Source organism: Bufo bufo, chromosome 4 (assembly GCF_905171765.1).
Source record: "Bufo bufo chromosome 4, aBufBuf1.1, whole genome shotgun sequence".
Lineage (NCBI taxonomy): Eukaryota > Metazoa > Chordata > Amphibia > Anura > Bufonidae > Bufo > Bufo bufo.
This window is the reverse complement of record NC_053392.1, coordinates 524,346,615-524,369,651: the sequence shown is the minus strand read 5'-3', so window position 1 is coordinate 524,369,651 and position 23,037 is coordinate 524,346,615. Positions and strand designations below refer to the sequence as shown.

The following is a 23,037-nucleotide window of genomic DNA, read 5'->3' as shown; positions in this document are numbered from 1 at the left end:
TCATTGGTGGCAGTGGAGAGTTCCGATCGGAGTCCCAGTTTAATCGCTGGGGCTCCGATCGGTAACCATGGCAACCAGGACGCTACTGCAATGCTACTAGCAATTTTAGAAGCATTATACTTACCTTCGCTGTCTGAGACCGGCCGGGCGCTCCTCCTACTGTTAAGTGAAAGGTCTGTGCGGCGCATTGCTTATAGCACAGACCTGTCACTTACCAGTAGGAGGAGCGCCCGGCCGGACACAGACATCGCAGCCTCGCAGGTAAGTATAATGCTTCTAAAAATTGCTAAGTAACCATGGCAACCAGGACTGCAGTACCGATCGGAGCCCCAGCGATTAAACTGGGACTCCGATTGGAACTCTCCGCTGCCACCAATGATAGGGGGGGAGATTTTAATTAGGAGGGGGAGGGACGGGGGCCCACTGGCCACCAATGAATCTACAGTACTACAGGGGAGGGAGGGGGGGCCCACTGGCCACCAATAAATCTACTGTACTACAGGGGAGGGAGGGGGGGCCCACTGGCCACCAATGAATTTGAAACTGGGGAGGGAGGGAGGGGGGGGTGCCCCCTGCTGCCTGGCAGCACATGATCTCTTACAGGGGGCTATGATACGCAGAATTAACCCCTCAGGTGCAGCACCTGAGGGGTTAATTGTGCGTATCATAGCCCCCTGTAAGAGATCAGGTGCTGCCAGGCAGCAGGGGGCAGTCATGTACACAGTTCAAAGTATATTCTAACTAGAAGCGTCCCCATCACTATGGGAACGCCTCTGTGTTAGAATATACTGTCGGATCTGAGTTTTCACGAAGTGAAAACTCATCTCTGAAAAAGATTTTATGCAGACGGATCTGCGGATCCATCTGTGTGGAAGTAGCCTACGACCACGGACGCGGATGCCAATCTTGTGTGCATCCGTGTTTTTTCACGGACCCATTGACTTGAATGGGTCCGTGAACCGTTGTCCGTCAAGGACAGGTCATATTTTTTTGACGGACAGGAAACACGGATCACGGCCGCGGATGAACAACGGTGCATTTTCCGAGTTTTCAACTGACCCATTGAAAGTCAATGGGTCCGCAGAAAATCACGGAAAACGGCACAACGGCCACGGATGCACACAACAGTCGTGTGCATGAGGCCTAACACTGTTGGATCACCAGGAGGGGGAAGATGATGGAAAAGTGAGGAAACTAAGACGTCTGTGTGGCAGTCTGTGCAGAAATGGAACATGGATGAAAGAAGTGTGGGGTTTCACTCTGGTAGACAGGATTAGCGGACGCAGTATAGAGGCAACAACAAGTTCTTTGGATCAAACAGTTCAGCGTTTTATTCACGCTTTAGGCAAGTGACAAAACAAGCAGTCATAATCAAACAAAAAGTCACCTTGCAGTGTTGGTGGTAATTCACACCATGCTGCAATTCTGCCTCAAAGAGTCCTTGACCATAGCAGCACCAACCTGTTTTCACGCCAAATAGGTAGCAAGCCTTCATCCAGGCACAAGGCTCCCAGATCCCAACACAGAGACCTGGCTTCTGAGCCCAGCTGCCTATTTAAGGACAGCCAGGTGCTGAGGATGGGCGTTGGGGCACGTAGGCAGTGACCAACCAGCTGCGAAGAATGTCTCGATAGTAGTTGCGTTTTTCATCCCTATCAGGTGTAAAAAAAAAAGGGCCAGCAGTCTTCCCTGAATGGTGATAATGCGGCTGTCACTACGCAAGCAACTCATCATGCATCTGGAAATTTGTGCAAGGGACTCTGAGAGACTTCCTGTATACTGCCACGGTCTGTTGGGGTCATGTGCGTAATTTTTGCTGTCGTCCTCGTCACTTGGGCAAATAAACTGCCTAGCTGTTTATAGAATTCCTGGTTGTTTATGTCTTCCTCCTCACCCTCCTTCTGTGCCAGTTCAGACTCCACATGGCTCAGGTGGCCGTGAGATGTAGACACCACGTCTTCTGTCCACTTGCCAGTTAGATTTATCACCATCCCCTCCGGGACATGAAGGAGTGGAATGACATCATTCATCCCGTAGCCCTGGTTACTGACACAAAAAAGTGCCTTCTCAAAGGGCCTGAGTAAATGACAGGTGTCACTCATGAGCTGCCACTGTCTAATGTCAAAATTACACCGGGGAGTAGTCTTGTTCATCTGCATTATCAAGAAATTGGTCACGGTTGCTTCTGCTCATACAGTCAGTCTAACATGTGGAAACGTTGCATATGAGGCGATGTAGGGTAAAACAGTTCAGCCTTTGCAGCTCAAGGATGGTGTGATTTGCACGGTAAGAGTTGGCTGAAGTGCATGCATAGTTTCCTTGAGATTTGCAAGACAGCTTGCAGTTGGGTGGAATATTCAGGAACCAGGTGACAACCAGATTGAAGACATTTGCCATGCAGGGCGCATGGGTCAGCCCTCCCTGATGCAGCACAGAAAAATGTTCTTCCTGTTATCGATGAACATGGTTCCCATCTCCAGTTGGCGCGGAGACAGCCAGGATTCGATTTATTGGTTGATGATGCGAAGCGGTTCCTGCTGTTCGCCCAGGCACACAACCGCGTGACAATGCCGTACTTTGCATAGGTGGTATGCTGGAGAACCACTCTGAACTGTGCCTACAGTGGAGGGTGAGGAGGCAGAGGAGGATTACAACGCGAAGGCAGCATTGCCATCACCTGGCCAAGGTGCTGTGTGTCTGGGCTGGAACCACGTTTACCTAGTGGGCTGTAAAGGACATAGTTACAGCTCCACACGTCAGCCTTGACATGAACTGTACCAGATGCCGACAGCCTCAAGGACTAGCCCACCTTCTACTCAATATACGCGTGCAGGGATGGTACAGCTTTTTTAGAGAAGTAATGACAGCTTGGGACTTTCCACCTTGGGTGGGCACAGGCCATCTCTGAAATGTTCATGAGTCCATGATATGGAAAGGGAGAGACTGGAAGAAGCCATTGGGGAAACACGCGTCGGGGAGTCTTTGGAGGTCACATCTGCTTGCCGTCGTTGTATATCTTTCTTTATTCAATGTTGTACCTACCGTGCACTCTGCACTTTCTGCAGTGTTACTACTGCATGGGACATAATTTAGGGACCTGTTTTATTGATATACCTTTGCCTCTGTGTGGAATAACATTTACAATATGCCTGTGGGTGGTTTTGTATATTCTTATTTTGTGTTTTATCCACGTTGCACTTTGCACTTTCTGCAGTGTTACTACTGCATGGGAGAGGTTTGAGGGGCCTCAGTCTTATTGATATACTGGGGCTTTTGTGTGGTATTGCATTGATAACTTTCGTATATGAATGTACTGCTGTGTTGATGTTTGACCGACCATATGTTGCTGCTTAGGGTCTATTTTTAACCAGATTGATGATATTATATTTTGTAATTTATGTGATAAATAAAGAATGTATATTTTTCATTACTTTTTTATGCGTGGCTATTTATTTGGTGTATGGTGATATAATTCCAACGCATGTACTATAATTTTATGGTTATAGGTGTAGAGACTGTAGTACCAGCAAATTGGCCAGGAGCACATTCAGCTTCTGAGCCGTTAGATAAGTGCCCGCATACTGTTGTCTCTTTGTAATTGCCTTGGTGATTGATTGCCGGCGAAACACGTGATGAGGAGTAGGAGGAGGAGCATTAGGAGCAATAGACGAAGGGAAGGAACAACAGCTTCCTTCTGCTGAGGTTGAAGAGCCATGACTGCTGGAAAAGGCATGCGGGGCGCTGGGGGATGCAGCGGTTGCTCTGTCAGGCTGTACCACTATATTAGTGCGACGGTTTTCCCAGGCCACTTTATGGTGACATTCCATGTGTTGATGCAGGGCCGTGGTGCCAACATTAGCACCGCCATGCTAATGTCCTCCAGCGACTTGATAAAAAATTCCCACACTGCTGAGTATGGCATTTTACCCCCACCACTCTGTGCTGACTACCTGCTGCTGCCTTTATGAACCCATGCACCGCTAGTGTTTCCTGAAAGGTAGGCTCTTGTGTAGCAGACGGTCCACCCGGGGTGCGTTTGGCTCCAGTTCTCCCGCTGCTTCCACCCTGCTGGCTCATCGGCACACTGCCAACCTGTTGTTGTCTCACAAGCCTGCTGCCACCCTCACCCCCTGGTGATGATGATGCCCCCTCTTCATCTGGCTCCAACGTACGATCGGCTACATCATCATCCACTACCGTTGGTTTGACACTTATGTCACCCTTACCAGTCTCATGGCCACATCCTTGACTGCTCGCAACACGTGCTCCCACCCAACTATCACCATCGCTAGTTGGATGTCTAAGGGAGGACGTAGTAGACCTCTCCTCCAAGTCTATGCTGGCCTGTAGCTGTTAACTGTCCTCACTAAGCTCATCTTCGCTGAAAATCAGAACAGAGCCAGCAGCATACATTACTTCCCGAGCAGAAGGAGCAGCAAAAGAAAGAGACAGTTGCAGGACAGTTGAGGGCACAGAGTTCCTGGGCCATGCCAACTAAGTGTGGAGAAACCCACCGATTCCTAGCTGTGTGTATCTGTTGTCACCTGAGATGATATTGATGAGCGAGTCAACCATTCCAGTACAGCTGGATTGTTGGTGAAAACATGACCGCTGAATGACAGTGGTAGCTGCTACCACCACCCCTTCTTCTTCTTCTTCTACTTGTTCCGGCTACAGCAACATTTTTGCCACTGCCCATTCCTTTTGCGAGCCCAGGCAACTGTCTGTTGACCATAGTGATGTATCTATGTAACTAAGTGTAAATGGCGCAGCAAGTGTACTAGATAAACCTGCTTATATATTAGACCGCCTGTTGACAATGAGTCTGCTGCACAGTAAGTCTATGTATAACCGAACAGATTAAGTATAAATGGCGCAGCAGATGAACTAGATAAACGTGCCTTTATATTAGACTGCCTGTTGACAATGAATCCAATGCACAGTAAATCTATGTATAAGAGAACAGATTAGGTATGAATGGCACCGCCATTGGAGCTGGTGTAGAAGATGGAAGTGGCAGTGGCCTTCATGTGGTGTTTTAGTGTCACAGTGTCCTACCTCAGGCCGTCGCTACCTGGGGTCCGTTGCAGTGAAAGTTATTGTGCTAAAAAATGAGGTCAGAGTTGAACTTAATAGAGATCTTTTTACAAATTGCAACATAGAACTTGAGAATACCTACAGTAGCAGCAGGCTTTACTGCAATTCTTCTCTGGCACCAGCTAAGGCTACTTTCACACTTGCGTTCGGAGCGGATCCGTCTGGTGTCTGCACAGACGGATCCGCTCCTATAATGAAAACGATAGTATCCGTTCAGAACGGATCCGTCTGCATTATATTTCACAAAAAATCTAAGTGTGAAAGTTAGTCAGACGGATCTGTCCAGACTTTGCATTGAAAGTCAATGGGGGACAGATCCGTTTGAAAATTGCACCATATTGTGTCAACTTCAAAAGGATCCGTCCCCATTGACTTACATTGCAAGCAGCGTTCGGGTGTCCGCCTGCTGAGCGGAACGGAGGCCAAGCGGAGCCAGACTGAGGCATTCTGAGCGGATCCGCATCCACTCAGAATGCATTGGGGCTGGACGGATGCGTTCGGGGCCACTTGTGAGAGCCTTCAAGCGGAGCTCACAAGCGGAACCCCGAACGCAAGTGTGAAAGTAGCCTAAGGAGGTATAGTGGCAGGTTGGATTGCTGCAGTTCTGCACTTAGATGTTGCTGACCTAGTGGTTGTTTGATGGAGAGGGTGTCTTTAGCCGTAATCCCTCACTGCACAGTAGTGTGTGTAAAAGCTTTGTCGTAGCTCACTCTGCTGTCTGGTATCCAAAGGCTTTACTTGAGGCAATTTAGTAATGGCTCTCTCAGGAGAAATCTGCAACAGGAGTAGGAGCACTGCAGGCAGCGTCCACTCCATTCTTTCTCTAGACAGGAACTCCCTAACCTTGGCAGTAAGCAGGACCAGCCCACTCCTGCCAAGAGGGGAAGAACAGGGTGGTTAACTCTATTTCTGACAACCTTTGCCATACCTTCCTTGCTGGTAGTAATAGCCAGGAAACAAACAGTGAAATACAATGCATAATAAATAATTTGTAGTATCCCCAGGTCTGGGGTCATACACATCCAGTGGGGCATGGTAAAAATTTTTACGCCTCCCTCTACTATATTAGCTCATTGGCGTGTTGCAAGGAGCCAATGGGGTTTTATTTACTCTTAAAAACAGCTTAAATACTGTGGTCTCTATTGTCCAAGGCTGTATTATCTCCAATTCTGGTCATTGCAGTGGAATCCTGGCTATCGGCTAAAGCTGGGCTCCTGTGATGTATGTATATGAAATATAAAAGAGACAATGCAGCAGCACTCTGCAAATCAGACAAAGTACAACAATGCTTACAAAAATTATGGTGCTAATACTACGCTTATTTATAAAAGCGAGATGCTTGGACGTTCGGCAGACGGGCTTAGATGGTTTTGTACAAAATGCATTGTCCAAGCATCTCGCTTTTATAAATAAGCGTAGTATTAGCACCATAATTTTTGTAAGCATTGTTGTACTTTGTCTGATTTGCAGAGTGCTGCTGCATTGGCTCTTTTTATTTCCTCTAGGTCTTTGCCAAGGCAGCGTGCACCTGCGCACTGGGAGGTGCTGACTGACCCCCTTTTTTTTTTGTAGATTTACAATGCTGGAGATGTGGCACTCCAGCGAGTCGTGCACTCCTGATTAGCCTGTCTGCCCCATAGGCTGATTTTAATTATTTTCAGTATAAAGCTAACTCCCTTTTTTTGTATATGAAATATAGACGTATATGTGTGTTGGTAGATGTGTATGCTGGTAAGCGTGTATGTATATATGTACATGTATATTTATGTATGCATATATGTATATCAAATATAAAATCATGCAAATATTGTATATTTACAAACAGTAAACAGATATGTATATACATTATACATATAAACACATTACACACATGCATGCACATAACGCACACATATACATACTTTATGAGCAGGTAACTGGATCATGCAGCTCTATCTCAAGGCAGCAGTGGAAGGGGAGTTTAGACATTCAGCAGGAGGTTGAGCACACACGACTGAGAGTCTCTGTAATCTTCCAGAGATGCTCTCAGCCCTGCAGTGAGGCTAAAAACAATCCCCATCCCTCCCTCCTGGTCCTAACTGCATGAAATATTACACCACTGAACCTGTTATATCCTACAGAACAAGCAGATGAAGTGTGGGGGATCTGCAGGAACTATTGGGGTAATTTACTATTTTGAAATTACTCCTATATTAGGCGTATTTCAGACGCAGATAGCTGCGTAAGATTAGTTAGTTGCGCTGCAATCTGTGACACGTCCCCACTCACACCAGGTCTAAAACTGCGGGCAGGGAAGGGGACAGGCCGGTAGGCCCGTCTCATTCATCATTTTCTACGCCTGTTTCAGGTATAGAAAATGGTCTACCTGTAAGATAGCTCGGAAGCTGGCTTACATTTAGAACGGGCGCTGGATGCGCCAAAGATATGGAGAGACCTACGCCAGTGCAGGGTCTTAATGAATGTGCCTTATGTTAATGCCAGTGGACTCATTCCACCCACCATCTCCTATTGGATCCTGTGGTTGCAGTGCTTATGACTATTAGTGGCACTGGCAAGTGACTCTTTGCCGCAGAACTGCCCCCTCTGGGGTGCTGCAGGCTGTGCATTGCTCAACTTGCCTCATGGTAGGTATAGCCTTGAATCTAAGCAGTTATAAATGGCTGGTATCAAGGTTATCTCCAGTTCTGGACAATACAGATGGGCTCCTCTGGTAATCACACTGGCACAGCAGCACGAATGAATGTGTAGCAACTGATGCAAGAAAAACTTTAGTCTTACCCATTATCTTTTTTCACATCGTTGCTTGAGGATCCATCGTCACCACTTATAGAATGCATCTTATCAGTGGATTTTCTACTTGATTTTTTGGAGCTTGTTTGGGAAGTTTTCCTATATAAAGAGTAAGATCATTAATACACAGTGTCATTAGGTGTTAGGATTGCATATAGCAAATTATTGAGCACGGAGCTGCAGGGGCACTGTGTGCTGCCACATAGGATCTGCCAGAGGCAGGGTTCAATAGCCCCTGACAGAGCCTAATAGGTTTTTTTTAGATGGCAAGCAATTGTTAGCCCCCCCGCTAAGTTAGAAACTCATTGGCATCTTGCAAGGGGCCAATGGGGTTTGAGTTGCCCTTATAAACCGCTTAAATGCTGTGGTCTCTATTGCCTAAGGCATCTATAAGGTTAAATGGCCTGGATCTGTATTATCGCCAAGCCTGGTCATCACAGTGGAACCCTGGCTGTCAGTTAAAGTTGGGCTCCCATGATGATAGTGCGAGCAGAGGAGCACAGATAATGTACATGTACATGCAGATGATGTACATGTACAACATTAAAAAAGGATACCATAGGATGCCTTTCCTGTTACATCCTGTTGCCTCTCAATTCTGGATAAAAAACTGGATAAAAGAAATAAAAAATAACTGATACGTCAGTGGCTTGTGCCCATCGCTATCTTGCTGTGTCTATTAGGAACCAGGGGCATACATAGAAATCATGGGGCCCCATAGCAAAACTATCAAAACTCAAAATTTGTGCCTTAGGCCTCATGCACACGACCATGGTGTGTTTTGCGGTCCGAAAATCGCGGATCCGCAAAACACGGATGGCGTCCGTGCGCATTCAGCAATTTGCGGATCGGCACGGACAGCCTTCAATATAAATGCCTATTCTTGTCCGCAAAACGTGGACAAGAATAGGACATGTTATATTTTTTTTAGCGGGGCCACGGACCAGAGCAACGGACACGGAGTCCATTGAAGTAAATGGGTCCACACCCGAGCCGCAAAAACTGCGGCTCGGATGCGGACCCGAAAAACGGTCGTGTGCATGAGGCCTTATTCACACAGTGTTCGGTCAGTGATTTCAATCAATGACTGAGCCAAAACAAGGTACGGCTCTTAACACAGAACAGGTGCAGATCCTTCCCTTATATCTTATCTCTGTGGAGGCTTCAATCCTGTATTTGGCTCACAATCGCTGATAGACATCATTGACCTAAAGCCCAAGGTCTTATGTACACAGCCATAGCCATTTTTGCGGTCCACAAATTGTGAATCCGCAAAAGATGGATACCTCCCATGTGCATTCCGTATTTTGCCATCTGTTAGAACCGCCTATTCTTGTCTACAAAACGGACAGGAATAGGACATGTTCTTTTTTTTTTTTTTCAGGGCCATAGAAGTGTGTGACCACCGTGTGCTGTCCTCATCTTTTGTGGCCCCATTAAAATTAATAGGTCTGCATTCGATCTGCAAAAAATATAGCCTGGATGTGGACTGAAAATACGGTTGTGTGAATTGGTTTTTATTATCCAATAAATATAGTGCACTCACCCATTTCTGCAAGTTCCAAAGAAGTGGCTGCTCTCCTTCACTTTGGGGATCCTGTTCTTGAAATTAGAGCAGGTCCCAGAGATGAGACCCTCCCACCCCGATCTAAAACATGTGGTTTTCATTGCCCTATTACTATTAGTACAAGCCACTAAGCCACAGAACAACCTAGACGTATGCTTAAGGGCTCATTCACACGGCCGTATGAACGGATCCGCACCTGTTCCGCAATTTCTATGGGCCCTCAAAAGATCCGGACAGCACACCGTGTGCTGTCCCCATCCGTTATTTCGTACCGCAGCTCCGCAGAAAAGATAGAACTAGTTCTAGGCATTTTCTATTATGGTTGCGGCCATGTGCAGTCCGCAAATTGCGGAACGCACATGGCCGGTATTCGTGTTTTGCTGATCCACAAATTGCGGATCCGCAAAGCACTACGGCCGTCTGAATGGGCCCTTAGGCTAATGTTAGACCTCCTTAGAAGATGAAGCATACAATGGGGGACATGTATCAAAACTGATGCATCCATATGCCAGTCTTGATCTCCCTGCACTGGCGTGAGATGCGCCTAATTTATGTAAGAGGCCGCTTAACAAATCAGATGCCTCTGTGCCCTGCTGTGTGCCAGAAACTGAAGTCTAGAAACTTTAGCTATAGCTTCCGCAACTTTCTGGCATAAGTTGTAGTAAATGCGGCGGCCGGTGCTAAGCCCCACCACTTTTTCTCGCCAGATTGTAAAAATGGCGAGAAGCCTAAAAATAAGCAACTTTTTTACGGCACAATAGTGTTGAAAATTTTTTTATTAAATGTCTTGCCGTATATTTGTGTGTGTTTGGAAATGGGGCATGTGCAAATAGTATGCTACTATTACTACAGCAATCCTCCCATAATATATACACTCACCTAAAGAATTATTAGGAACACCATACTAATACGGTGTTGGACCCCCTTTTGCCTTCAGAACTGCCTTAATTCTACGTGGCATTGATTCAACAAGGTGCTGATAGCATTTTTTAGAAATGTTGGCCCATATTGATAGGATAGAATCTTGCAGTTGATGGAGATTTGAGGGATGCACATCCAGGGCACGAAGCTCCCGTTCCACCACATCCCAAAGATGCTCTATTGGGTTGAGATCTGGTGACTGTGGGGGCCATTTTAGTACAGTGAACTCATTGTCATGTTCAAGAAACCAATTTGAAATGATTCGAGCTTTGTGACATGGTGCATTATCCTGCTGGAAGTAGCCATCAGAGGATGGATACATGTTCTCATTCTGTTTACGCCAAATTCGGACTCTACCATTTGAATGTCTCAACAGAAATCGAGACTCATCAGACCAGGCAACATTTTTCCAGTCTTCAACAGTCCAATTTTGGTGAGCTCATGCAAATTGTAGCCTCTTTTTCCTATTTGTAGTGGAGATGAGTGGTACCCGGTGGGGTCTTCTGCTGTTGTAGCCCATCCGCCTCAAGGTTGTGCGTGTTGTGGCTTCACAAATGCTTCGCTGCATACCTCGGTTGTAACGAGTGGTTATTTCAGTCAACGTTGCTCTTCTATCAGCTTGAATCAGTCGGCCCATTCTCCTCTGACCTCTAGCATCCACAAGGCATTTTTGACCACAGGACTGCCGCATACTGGATGTTTTTCCCTTTTCACACCATTCTTTGTAAACCCTAGAAATGGTTGTGCGTGAAAATCCCAGTAACTGAGCAGATTGTGAAATACTCAGACCGGCCCGTCTGGCACCAACAACCATGCCACGCTCAAAATTGCTTAAATTACCTTTCTTTCCCATTCTGAAATTCAGTTTGGAGTTCAGGAGATTGTCTTGACCAGGACCATCCCCCTAAATGCATTGAACAACTGCCATGTGATTGGTTGACTAGATAATTGCATTAATGAGAAATAGAACAGGTGTTCCTAATAATTCTTTAGGTGAGTGTATAGTCTGTGTCCCCTGTATACATAGCCTGGTGTTCATGTCCTGTGTATACATAGCCAATAACCTTGGTATACACAGTCTATGTCCTCACATGGCAGTTGCTTCAATGCATTTAGGGGGTGGTCCTGGTCAAGACAATCTCCTGAACTCCAAACTGAATGTCAGAATGGGAAAGAAAGGCGATTTAAGCAATTTTGAGCGTGGCATGGTTGTTGGTGCCAGACGGGCCGGTCTGAGTATTTCACAATCTGCTCAGTTACTGGGATTTTCACGCACAACCATTTCTAGGGTTTACAAAGAATGGTGTGAAAAGGGAAAAACATCCAGTATGCGGCAGTCCTGTGGGCAAAAATGCCTTGTGGATGCTAGAGGTCAGAGGAGAATGGGCCGACTGATTCAAGCTGATAGAAGAGCAACGTTGACTGAAATAACCACTCGTTAGAACCGAGGTATGCAGCAAAGCATTTGTGAAGCCACAACACGCACAACCTTGAGGCGGATGGGCTACAACAGCAGAAGACCCCACCGGGTACCACTCATCTCCACTACAAATAGGAAAAAGAGGCTACAATTTGCACAAGCTCACCAAAATTGGACTGTTGAAGACTGGAAAAATGTTGCCTGGTCTGATGAGTTTCGATTTCTGTTGAGACATTCAAATGGGTCCGAATTTGGCGTAAACAGAATGAGAACATGTATCCATCATGCCTTGTTACCACTGTGCAGGCTGGTGGTGGTAGTGTAATGGTGTGGGGGATGTTTTCTGGGCACACTTTAGGCCCCTTAGTGCCAATTGGGCATTGTTTAAATGCCACGGGCTACCTGAGCATTGTTTCTGACCATGTCCATCCCTTTATGACCATCATGTACCCATCCTCTGATGGCTATTTCCAGCAGGATAATGCACCATGTCACAAAGCTCGAATCATTTCAAATTGGTTTCTTGAACATGACAATGAGTTCACTGTACTAAAATGGCCCCCACAGTCACCAGATCTCAACCCAATAGAGCATCTTTGGGATGTGGTGGAACGGGAGCTTCGTGCCCTGGATGTGCATCCCTCAAATCTGCATCAACTGCAAGATGCTATCCTATCAATATGGCCCAACATTTCTAAAGAATGCTATCAGCACCTTGTTGAATCAATGCCACATAGAATTAAGGCAGTTCTGAAGGCAAAAGGGGGTCCAACACCGTATTAGTATGGTGTTCCTAATAATTCTTTAGGCGAGTGTATCTAGGTCCACACAGACAGGACATGGCACACAACCAACCCCCTCCCTGAGATACTGTAGCACAGTATGTGTGTCCATTACACCCAATGTGATGCTCATGATGACTGCTGCAGCAGGGCTACTGACTCTCCAGTCTGTCGTCTTCACTGGGGCAGCACATGGCATGGTTGCAGCAGTCATAGTCAGAGCTTGGTGATTGTTGAACTTTTCCTCCACAGGACCTCAGGTGCAGCCCTCTCCTCACCTTACTGCAATGTCTCTGGCAGCCGAAATAAGATATTCATCTTCTCACTATGCCCAAAGTCCTTGAAGGAGGTGCTGAAATTCAGCTGGCCAATAAGCAAAGCAAACAGCATAGCATCTCCCTACTTATTGGCCAGCTGAATTTTGCTGACAGGGAGCCAATAGGAAGGGCAGGCTTCAGTTTACATTTTTCCTGTTTCTAATGTAAGTCGGACAGACTATTCGTCTGTCCTACTTACATTAGAGATCTAATGCTACTATGCGATTGCATTGGAAAGGGGGCGGGCCATTCAGCTGGCCAAGGCCCCCCAACTTAATGGGCACCATAGCAACGGCGTGGTCTGCCTCTTTTGGCGGTACGCCACTGTTAGGAACCAATCATTAAACAACTACTGCTCCTTTTTTGCTTTCGGTACTACTGCCTTGCTGTGTGAGCAGCTGAATTGCTGCTTCTAATTGCTAATCAGCTTCTGATATAACACAGAGCTGTTTACCTAATTTCCTTCCCTGAACAATTAGTTTTCTAGCGTGTCTGTTTCTTGCTAAGGTGTTTGTTCTCTGTTATCTGCCTGTGTTCCCACCAGTGCCTCTTACTGTTATGACCCTCCGCTGCCAGCCAGATTCACAGGACTACTCCAAGAGGTAGCAGCCTAGTGGCTCCCTGCAGCTAAGTCCAGATCCCTGTATAGGGGTTAAAGGGTCAATACCAGGTTGCTGCCAGCATAACGCCCTTAGGGTTAGCCCAAAGTCAAACTAGTTTTTTGACACAGTGGTTCCACATCCACTGACGTAACAACAACCTTTCAGCATGGTGCAAAAATGTGTTGTGAACTTAGCCAAAATGAGGTGGGAAAACTTGAATCTTGCGTATTATCTTTTTCCAGAAAATTACTTGAAGACCCTTCAACACCATGTGCAGTATGCATCTTTTCAGTGGATTTACTTTGTTTTGCTCTTTTGACAACCTTTCCTAAAAAAAAATTGTAAGATCAAATAGGTAGGACCCTTTATCGAGCCTTTAGGCTTTAAGGAAAAATATCTCCATACATAGAGCATCCAATGGAGCATACCACAATTTATATTCTAGATTTACTGCATTTTTCAGATACACCTAGGATTTGGAGGAGTAAAATAAGAAAATATATATTTTTTTCCATTAGACCCCCAAGCTCCATCAGCCTCAGTCAGACCCCTTAACCTCCATCAGTCTCAGATTAGACCCCCCCCCCCCCCAGCCTCTATCAGACCCCTCAGCCTACATTAGCCTCAGATCACATCCGATTTGGCCCAATCGAACCCGAACTGAATTTCAGGAAATCTGCTTATTGCTATTATCAAGTTGTATTAACAAATACAATATAATTATAAACTGTACCAAGTTTGGTAATTTACATACTTTGTGAAAGCTGAATATGAATATAATGAGAGAGATTTATCAAACAGGTGTAAATGAAAACTGGCTTAGTTGCCCATAGCAAACAATCACAATACGCTTTACATTTTCCAAAGGAGCTCTGAAAAAGGAAAATTGGAATCTGATTGGTTGTTATGGGCAACTAAGCCAGATTTCATTTACACCAGTTTTATCTCCCCATTGTGTATATTAATTTGCAAAAACAAAATCAATACTTTCAAACCAAAATGCAAAACAAAGCCTCACCTCTTGTGCTTCTCTCTAGCAATATCTCCATGTGTTTCACTCTCACTCTGACTTTCCGAAGAGCTATCTATTGTTGATGTCTTATCTCTAGCGGAAAATACAATATAATATATTATAATTATAAACTATACCGAATTTGGTCATTTTAAGATTTTGTGTAAGATTGATATAATATGTACATAAATTTGCAAAAACAAAATCAGTTATTTTAAATCAAAATGTGAAGCAAAGCCTCACCTCTTGTGCTTCTCTCTAGTAATATCTCCATGTGTTTCACTCTCACCCTGACCAGTAACATTTGATGTCTTATCTCTAGAGCAAAATAAGAAAATAATAGGAAAAATAACTTAAAGAAAGCAACATAATTGGTGATGCATTTTTTTTTTATAGGTTTTGGTAATGTAGCATTTAGTATCATGTATTGCAGAATTCAGCAATAATGAAAAGCTCTTGAAATATTTTTTTCCTCTTAAAATGCCCAATGTTATAGTACTGCTGTGTGTATCTTAGGCTATCATATACCTGCTACTGCTGGATCCATTGTACCATGCATACAAACATTGACCAATGGACCCAGTTAATAATTTAGAAGTAGGTCTGTAGGGGTTTTATCAAGTTTTCTGTCAATGTGACATCCTAATGGGGCTCCTACACTATTCTTGCTGTAGATATTGATAGAAACTTTGAACAAAGCCCCAGAAAAACCTTACCTTCCTAATGCAGATAACATTATCTTAACCTGCTGTTCAGCCACCCAAAATGTTTAAAAATTGTAAAAACATGCCTAGAATGGTATAAAATAATGAAATAAGCCATACTAATCTTATTGGGCCCCTGCCAGTCGTATGCCAACATTACTTGTCAGGACGGGAGCGGCAGTGGATCAGAGAATAGTATATTCTCTTTTATTATGTTATAGCATCCCAAGGAGTTTTTTTTTTTTTTTTTAAGAAAAATTTGTGACTGCAGAACCTTTTGCTTTACCTTGGAAAGTAATAAAACCGCAATTTAAGTAGTGATATGACTTGTCATAGGGTTCCATGGCAGCCAGGGTTCTAACAAAGGTCCCCAGACCTCCCATGGCTATATGCCTAATAGTCAATTAGACTAATGCAAAAGCATTTATAGAAACAATGGCATCATTTTGAGGTCCTTTAGACTGGGTTCACACATGACTGATTAGCTGCATAATTTTTGCTTCTAATCTGCAGCAAAAAAAATTACACCAAAAGGTGCGTACACACACTGCAGATTAGACACAGTTTCATTCTTTCTTTGGAAAGTGAAATCTGCAGTATAAATTGACATGCAGCAGATTTCAAATCCACAATACCACAGCTTTTCTGCTGCTTTTTTACACAGCGTGTGAATGAGAATTCACTTCAAATAGGCAGAGCTGCGCCCAGGGCAGGTGACTTAGTGTGATGTCACTGGCCTGCAGGAAGCAGTGAGAAGGCTGCGGCGCTACTGCAAGTTCCTCTGCTTCCTCAAACAGCTGATCGGCAGGGGTCAACAGTAAGAAAAAGGTAGAAAACCCCTTTAATATCATCTGCAAAAATTGATATTTTACTGTGCAACCCTTCTACAAGATCATTTATAAATATATTGAAGAGAATATGGCCCAATACTAACCCTTGTGGTACCCTACTGGTGATGGTGACCCAATCTGAGTGTGTATCGTTAATAACCACTCTGTTTTTTTATTACAAAGCCAGTTACCCACATACAGTACACACATTTTCCCCCAGTCCAAGCATTCTCATTTTATGTATCAACCTTTTATGTGGCACAGTAACAAGTGCTTTGGAGAAGTCAAAATATAGGACATCAAATGACTCGCGCGCGTCCAGCCAAGAACTTACCTCCTCATAGAAACTGATTAGATTTATTTGACAGAACCATGCTGATACGGTGTTATATGCTTATTGTCATTTAGATACTCCAGAATAGCATCTCTTAGAAAACCTTCAAACAGTTTACCCACAACAGATGTTAGACTTACCAGCCTATAGACTCCAGGCTCTGTTTCTGACCTCTTTTTGAATATTGGCGCCAGATTTGCTAAGTGCCAATCCTGTGGACCACTTCCTGTCATTATAGTGTCCTTGACCCCTTAAGGACCTAGGACGTACCGGTACGGCATGTTTCCCGAGTCCTTAAGGACCCATGACGTACCGGTACGTCATGTGTTGCCCGGCGGGCGGTGATCGGAACCCAGTGCCTGCTCAAATCATTGAGCAGGCACCTTGGCTAAATGCGCGGGGGGGTCCCGTGACCCCCCCGTGTCGGCCTGCGGTTTGCGGCGGCGTGTGGCGGTGCCATTGGTCCCCATGCGGCTGTAGGCGGCATCGCGCTGCCTTCCGGTGACAAGCCTTTGAGATCCAAGCCCCTGGATCTCACTGGCCGGAAGCTGTATGAGTAATACACACAGTATTACTCATACAGCCAATGCATTCCAATACAGAAGTATTGGAATGCATTGTAAAGGATTAGACCCCCAAAAGTTCAAGTCCCAAAGTGGGACAAAAAATAAAGTGAAAAAAAAGTTGAAAAAATAAAGTTTTCCCCCCCAAAAATTAAAAGTTTAATGTAAAAATAAACAAAAATGTCATTTTCCCCAAATAAAGTAAAAAAAATTTGATAAAAAATAGGGGGGAAAAAAGTATACATATTGGGTATCGCCGCGTCCGTATCGACCGGCTCTATAAACATATCACATGACCTAACCCCTCAGATGAACACCGTAAAAATAAAAAAATAAAAACTGTGCTAAATAAACAATTTTTTTGTCACCTTACATCACAAAAAGAACAGCAGCAAGCGATCAAAAAGGCGTTTGCCCACCAAAATAGTACCAATCTAACCGTCCCCTCATCCCGCAAAAAATGAGCCCCTACCTGAGACAATCGCCCAAAAAATAAAAAAACTATGGCTCAGAATATGGAGACACTAAAACATGATTATTTTTTTTGTTTCAAAAATGATATTATTGTGTAAAACTTACATAAATAAAAAAAAGTATACATATTTGGTATCGCCGCGTTCGTATCGACCGGCTCTATAAAAATATCACATGACCTAACCCCTCAGATGAACACCGTAAAAAATAAAAACTTGGCTAAATAAACAATTTTTTGTCACCTTACATCACAAAAAGTGTAATAGCAAGCGATCAAAAAGTCATATGCACCCCAAAATAGTGCCAATCAAACCGTCATCTCATCCCGCAAAAAATGAGACCCTATCTAATATAATCGCTGAAAAACTGAAAAAACTATGGCTCTCAGAATATGGAGACACTAAAACATGATTTTTTTTTTGTTTCAAAAATGATATTATTGTGTAAAACTTACATAAATAAATAAAAAGTATACATATTAGGTATTTCCGTGTCCGTATCGACTGGCTCTATAAAAATATCACATGACCTAACCCCTCAGATGAACACCGTAAAAAATAAAAAATAAAAACTGTGCTAAATAAACAATTTTTTGTCACCTTACATCACAAAAAGTGTAATAGCAAGCGATCAAAAAGTCACACGCACCCCAAAATAGTGCCAATAAAACAGTCATCTCATCCGGCAAAAATCATACCCTACCCAAGGTAATCTCCCTAAAACTGAAAAAAATATGGTTCTCAGACTATGGAAACACTAAAACATGATTTCTTTTGCTTCAAAAAAGAAATCATTGTGTCAAACTTACATAAATAAAAAAAATATATACATATTAGGTATCACCGCATCCGTGACAACCTGGTCTATAAAAATATCACATGATCTAACCTGTCAGATGAATGTTGTAAATAACAAAAAATAAAAACGGTGCCAAAACAGCTATTTCTTGTTAGCTTGCCTCACAAAAAGTGTAATATAGAGCAACCAAAAATCATATGTACCCTAAACTAGTAGTGTATGTGCCTTTACCTGGCATTCAAACACTCTTTTGCACCTAGTAACCTCCATCACATGGTCTGATATGGGTGTGGCTTACAGTCTTGCTTTGTTCACATTGCATTAGTTGTCCTGCTATGCGGTTGTGTGGAAGCTTGGCTGTGAGCTGGATTACATCACCTTCAGACCTTGTTCACACCATAGGTAGCTTAGTGGTAGGACCCCTTGCCATGTTGAGTGACCGTGACGTGGTGCATGATGGGCTCCTATATTTTCCTGACAGGAATATATTGGCAAAAGTCTCAGCTTTTAATATCTGCATTTATGACTAGCCAGTATAGTCAGTGGCATATCCGTTTGGTGCATTTTTTCTGTGACTTAGTACCCTAAACTAGTACCAACAATACTGCCACCCTATCCTGTAGTTTCTAAAATGGGGCCACTTTTTTGGAGTTTCTACTCTAGGAGTGCATCAGGGGGGCTTCAAATGGGACATGGTGTCAAAAAAACCAGTCCAGCAAAATCTGCCTTCCAAAAACCGTATGGCATGCCTTTCCTTCTGCGCCTTGCCGAGTGCCCGTACAGCGGTTTACGACCACATATGGGGTGTTTCTGTAAACTACAGAATCTGGGCCATAAATATTGAGTTTGGTTTGGCTGTTAACCCTTGCTTTGAAACTGGAAAAAAAATATTAAAATGGAAAATCTGCCAAAAAAGTGAAATTTTGAAATTGTATCTCTATTTTCCATTAATTCTTGTGTAACATCTAAAGGGTTAACAAAGTTAGTAAAATCAGTTTTGAATACCTTGAGGGGTGTAGTTTATAGAATGTGGTCATTTTTGGGTGGTTTCTATTATGTATGCCTCGCAAAGTGACTTCAGATCTGAACTGGTCCCTAAAAATGTTTTTTTTTTAAATTTCTGAAAAATTTCAAGATTTGCTTCTAAACTTCTAAGCCTTGTAACATCCCCAAAAAATAAAATATCATTTCCAAAATGATCCAATAATGAAGTAGACATATGGGGAATGTAAAGTAATAACTATTTTTGGAGGTATTACTATCTATTATAGAAGTAGAAAAATTGAAACTTGGAAATTTGCAATTTTTTACAAATTCTTAGTAAATTTGGTATTTTTTTATAAATAAAAATGATTTTTTTTTTTACTTCATTTTACCAGTGTCATGAAGTACAATATGTGACAAAAAAACAATCTCAGAATGGCCTAGATAAGTCAAAGCGTTTTAAAGTTATCACCACTTAAAGTGACACTGGTCAGATTTGCAAAAAATGGCCAGGTCTTTAAGGTGAAATAGGGCTGAGTCCTTAAAAGGTTAAATATAAGAAATAAGGGACTGTTTATAACTTTACTTAATTTGTTTAGGATATGGGGTGTATGCCATCTGGACCCAGTAATTTGTCTATTTTAAATTATTTTAAGACACCGCTGCACCTCTTACTGGGTCAGACAGGCCATATTTAATGGGGAGTTTACTTTTACACTCTGCATTTCATCTGACATTTTATTTTCCTCAGTGAATACATTGGGGGAAAGAATATTTAATAGCTTCGCTTTCTCCTCATTGTTGTGCATTTTCATAAGTGTACAATGTATCTGATGATACTATATTCAATATGGATGATCATTGCCTTTAACAGCATGTGATCAGCATGAACCTGGAAAAAACCAAGATGGGTTCATGGCAAGTTCAATGTGTTAAAAGTGAATATATAGAGAAGACTATTTTTTTATTATTGTTTAGAGACATGGATTTATCTACACTGGTTTCTCTAAACTTGTCTGTCTGAGGAACAATGGGTGTTTCATGGCTAAACCATGATCTGATAAGAGACGTCCATAAAACACATCTGGTGTGGAACAGATATCTATTCATATATTCACATATAGATATATATATATTCCTGTGTGCATTCATTTAGCGTTTGAACTTGTTAATGATTCATATATACTGTGCAATATTGATGTATTATAACCAAATATTATTAATGTATCTTTATATGTCTGTATCTCACTGAGAGGATATATTCTAGTGGATATAGAGAATGTTTAAGTTGAAATTTTCTTAAATAGGGTCTATTTTAGAGGAGCTGATGTTATTTCAAACATCATTACTCATTCGCTGAGACAGTTAAGATACACAATCCAGGAAAAACCATTATACTCCTATCTGCCCCATAAATTCAGGGATTAGGAAAACTTCTGATACCGCCAGTCAGTCTGAGCAAAGTGTCAGAAAGAGTCCCTCCTAATTGATTTAAGGTGGAAAAGATCAGAGGTTAAGTGGTATAATAAAGCAATATAATATGTTAATTCTTAAAATATTTAAAATTGTTATATGATACAACAGTGCCATCAAGTGGTAGATGGGCAGAAGTTTCTAAGGAATGTCAATTAAATGACATCATTCCCATGTTTAACATACGTCACACCCACTTTATCTAATTGGGAATCCCTAATCCAAGAGGGGATGGGCATAGATAAGGATTGGAATATCTGATCCAGTTTTGGGAGATCAGGACACTTCACAAAAGACAACACTTCACACACTTCACAAAAGAAAAACTTCACAAACACTTCACAAGGATTTCATTCATCAGCATCACTTCATACGTCAGGGACGTACTACAGGACGGGACATATCGAAATCTTGGAAAGCTGGGTCCATTCTAAAAGCTCTTTATCCCAAAGCCAGGGGTAATGTATAATCTATTTCATTTGCAGTAATTATAAATCGCTCCAATTGGCATATAGTTGAGACCCCATTATTAGTGGGTCAATAGTGTTAAAACAATAATTTTATGGGAAATTCTAATGAACGTGCACATCATTAGAATTCCTGTAATATTGCTATCAGAGTGGAATCTTTGATCGGATTTTATTATCCGTAGTTAGGCCAACGGGCGTATTTATAAGGTGTCTCTTACTGCCATATTCTTTGATTGAGCATAAGGGATTTTCCACAGATTCATTTCTATTGTTTTATTGTTGTTGTTACATTATAATATTTTGATAACCAGTATACTAATCGGTAATAATTTGATAAAAGAAAAGAGTAGTATTGTATTGTATTGGTGTACTAAATTAAATGATCCCGGCGTAAACGGCGGAGCATCATCTTGTGGTCAATTTTGATATTATCCTTGTATTCATTTGTATGCCATTTTTACTGCATGTATTTATTTGTAATAAATTATATTTTATATAATTAATTGCACTCTGTTTCATTATCTGCACAAATTAACTTTAGATCTCGTCAATAATAGAACTGGCGTTTATATGTCCGCCAATAAAAAATGTAATTTTTAATTTTTCATATTTCATAAAAATATGAAATCATAATTTTTATGATTTCATATCTTATATGAAATAAATACCCGACATCATTGCTCTCTACAACTCCTCCCTCATCATTCCTTAAAGGGCCAACACTTTCTAGTTTAAACTTTTACAATCTATATAATTAAAGAACATTTTAGGGCTAGTTTTAGTCTCTTTGGCAATGAGTCTCTCTGTCTCTAGCTTTGCTGCTATCTGTCTTTTGCATATTCTATTTTTCCCTTACAGTTTTTCAATGCTTCCTTACTACCTTCCTTTTTTAGTGATTTAAATGCTTTCTTTTTGTCATTTATTGCCTCCCTTACTTTTCTATTTATCCACACTGATTTTATCTTGTTCCTCACCCTTTTATTCCCATAAGATATTTATCTCTCACAATTAGAGTTTAGGATGGTTTTAAAAATATCCCATTTTGTGGCTGCATTTTTTAGGACATTGTCCTAGTTAGTTCGGTTAATGGCCACTCTTATGGCCACTCTTAGCTGGTCAAGTTTTGCTTTTTGGAAGTTCAGATTTTTTGTGCCACCCTGAAGAAACACTATTTTAAAAGACAATTGGAAGTTTATTGTTTTATGGTCACTTTTTTCCAGGTGTCCCCCAACCTGCACATCTGTTGCTCTATCAGGTCTATTGGTTAGTACGAAGTCCAGTATGGCCATCCCTCTAATAGGATCCTGAATCAGTTGGGAAATGTAATTGTCTTTTGTTATGGCCAAGAACCTGTTTCCTCTGAGATCCACAGATTTAAGTTTCCCAGTCTATATCTGGGTAGTTGTAGTCCTAAATAATAACAACCTCATTATGATTTTCTGCCTCATCTATTTCCTTGAGCAGTAGATTTTTTTATGTGGGCTCTGGTATATTATGTGGCTTATAATAAACACCTATTAGTATTTTATTATTGTTTTTGCCTCCATTTATTTCTACCCACATGTTCATGTCCCTCACTTATATCTTCTCGGAGTGTACCTTTAGACAGGACTTTACATAAAGTCAAACCCCTCCCTCTCTCCAATTTTTTGAATCCTTTATAAATAGACTGTAACCCTGTATGTTAACTGCCCAGTCATAGTTATCATCTCAGTTATTCCATGCCATAGTCCTCCTCAAACATTACTAATTCCAGTTGCACTAATATAATGTATCACGCCAAACAGATATTGCTGTTATTTCACTTTTCCTAAATACCACCATTTATCAAAACTACCTACCATTGCATGCTGTGATAAATCAGTTTTGATAATCAATTGCTGTAGATTACGTTCTGTA

General features: G+C 42.3%; 1 protein-coding gene across 1 annotated transcript in view; it reads right to left on the bottom strand.

The window, feature by feature from the left end:
• LOC120999302 (dentin matrix acidic phosphoprotein 1-like) overlaps positions 1–23,037 on the bottom strand; it is a 102,977-nt gene that overhangs the window by 5,711 nt on the left and 74,229 nt on the right. Inside the window, exons 12-14 of the mRNA XM_040430173.1 lie at positions 14,752–14,826; positions 14,515–14,601; positions 7,876–7,986 (exon numbers count right to left, since the gene is read on the bottom strand). Of these exons, the coding sequence (XP_040286107.1) occupies positions 7,876–7,986; positions 14,515–14,601; positions 14,752–14,826 (273 nt within the window). The remainder of the gene's footprint in view (positions 1–7,875; positions 7,987–14,514; positions 14,602–14,751; positions 14,827–23,037) is intronic.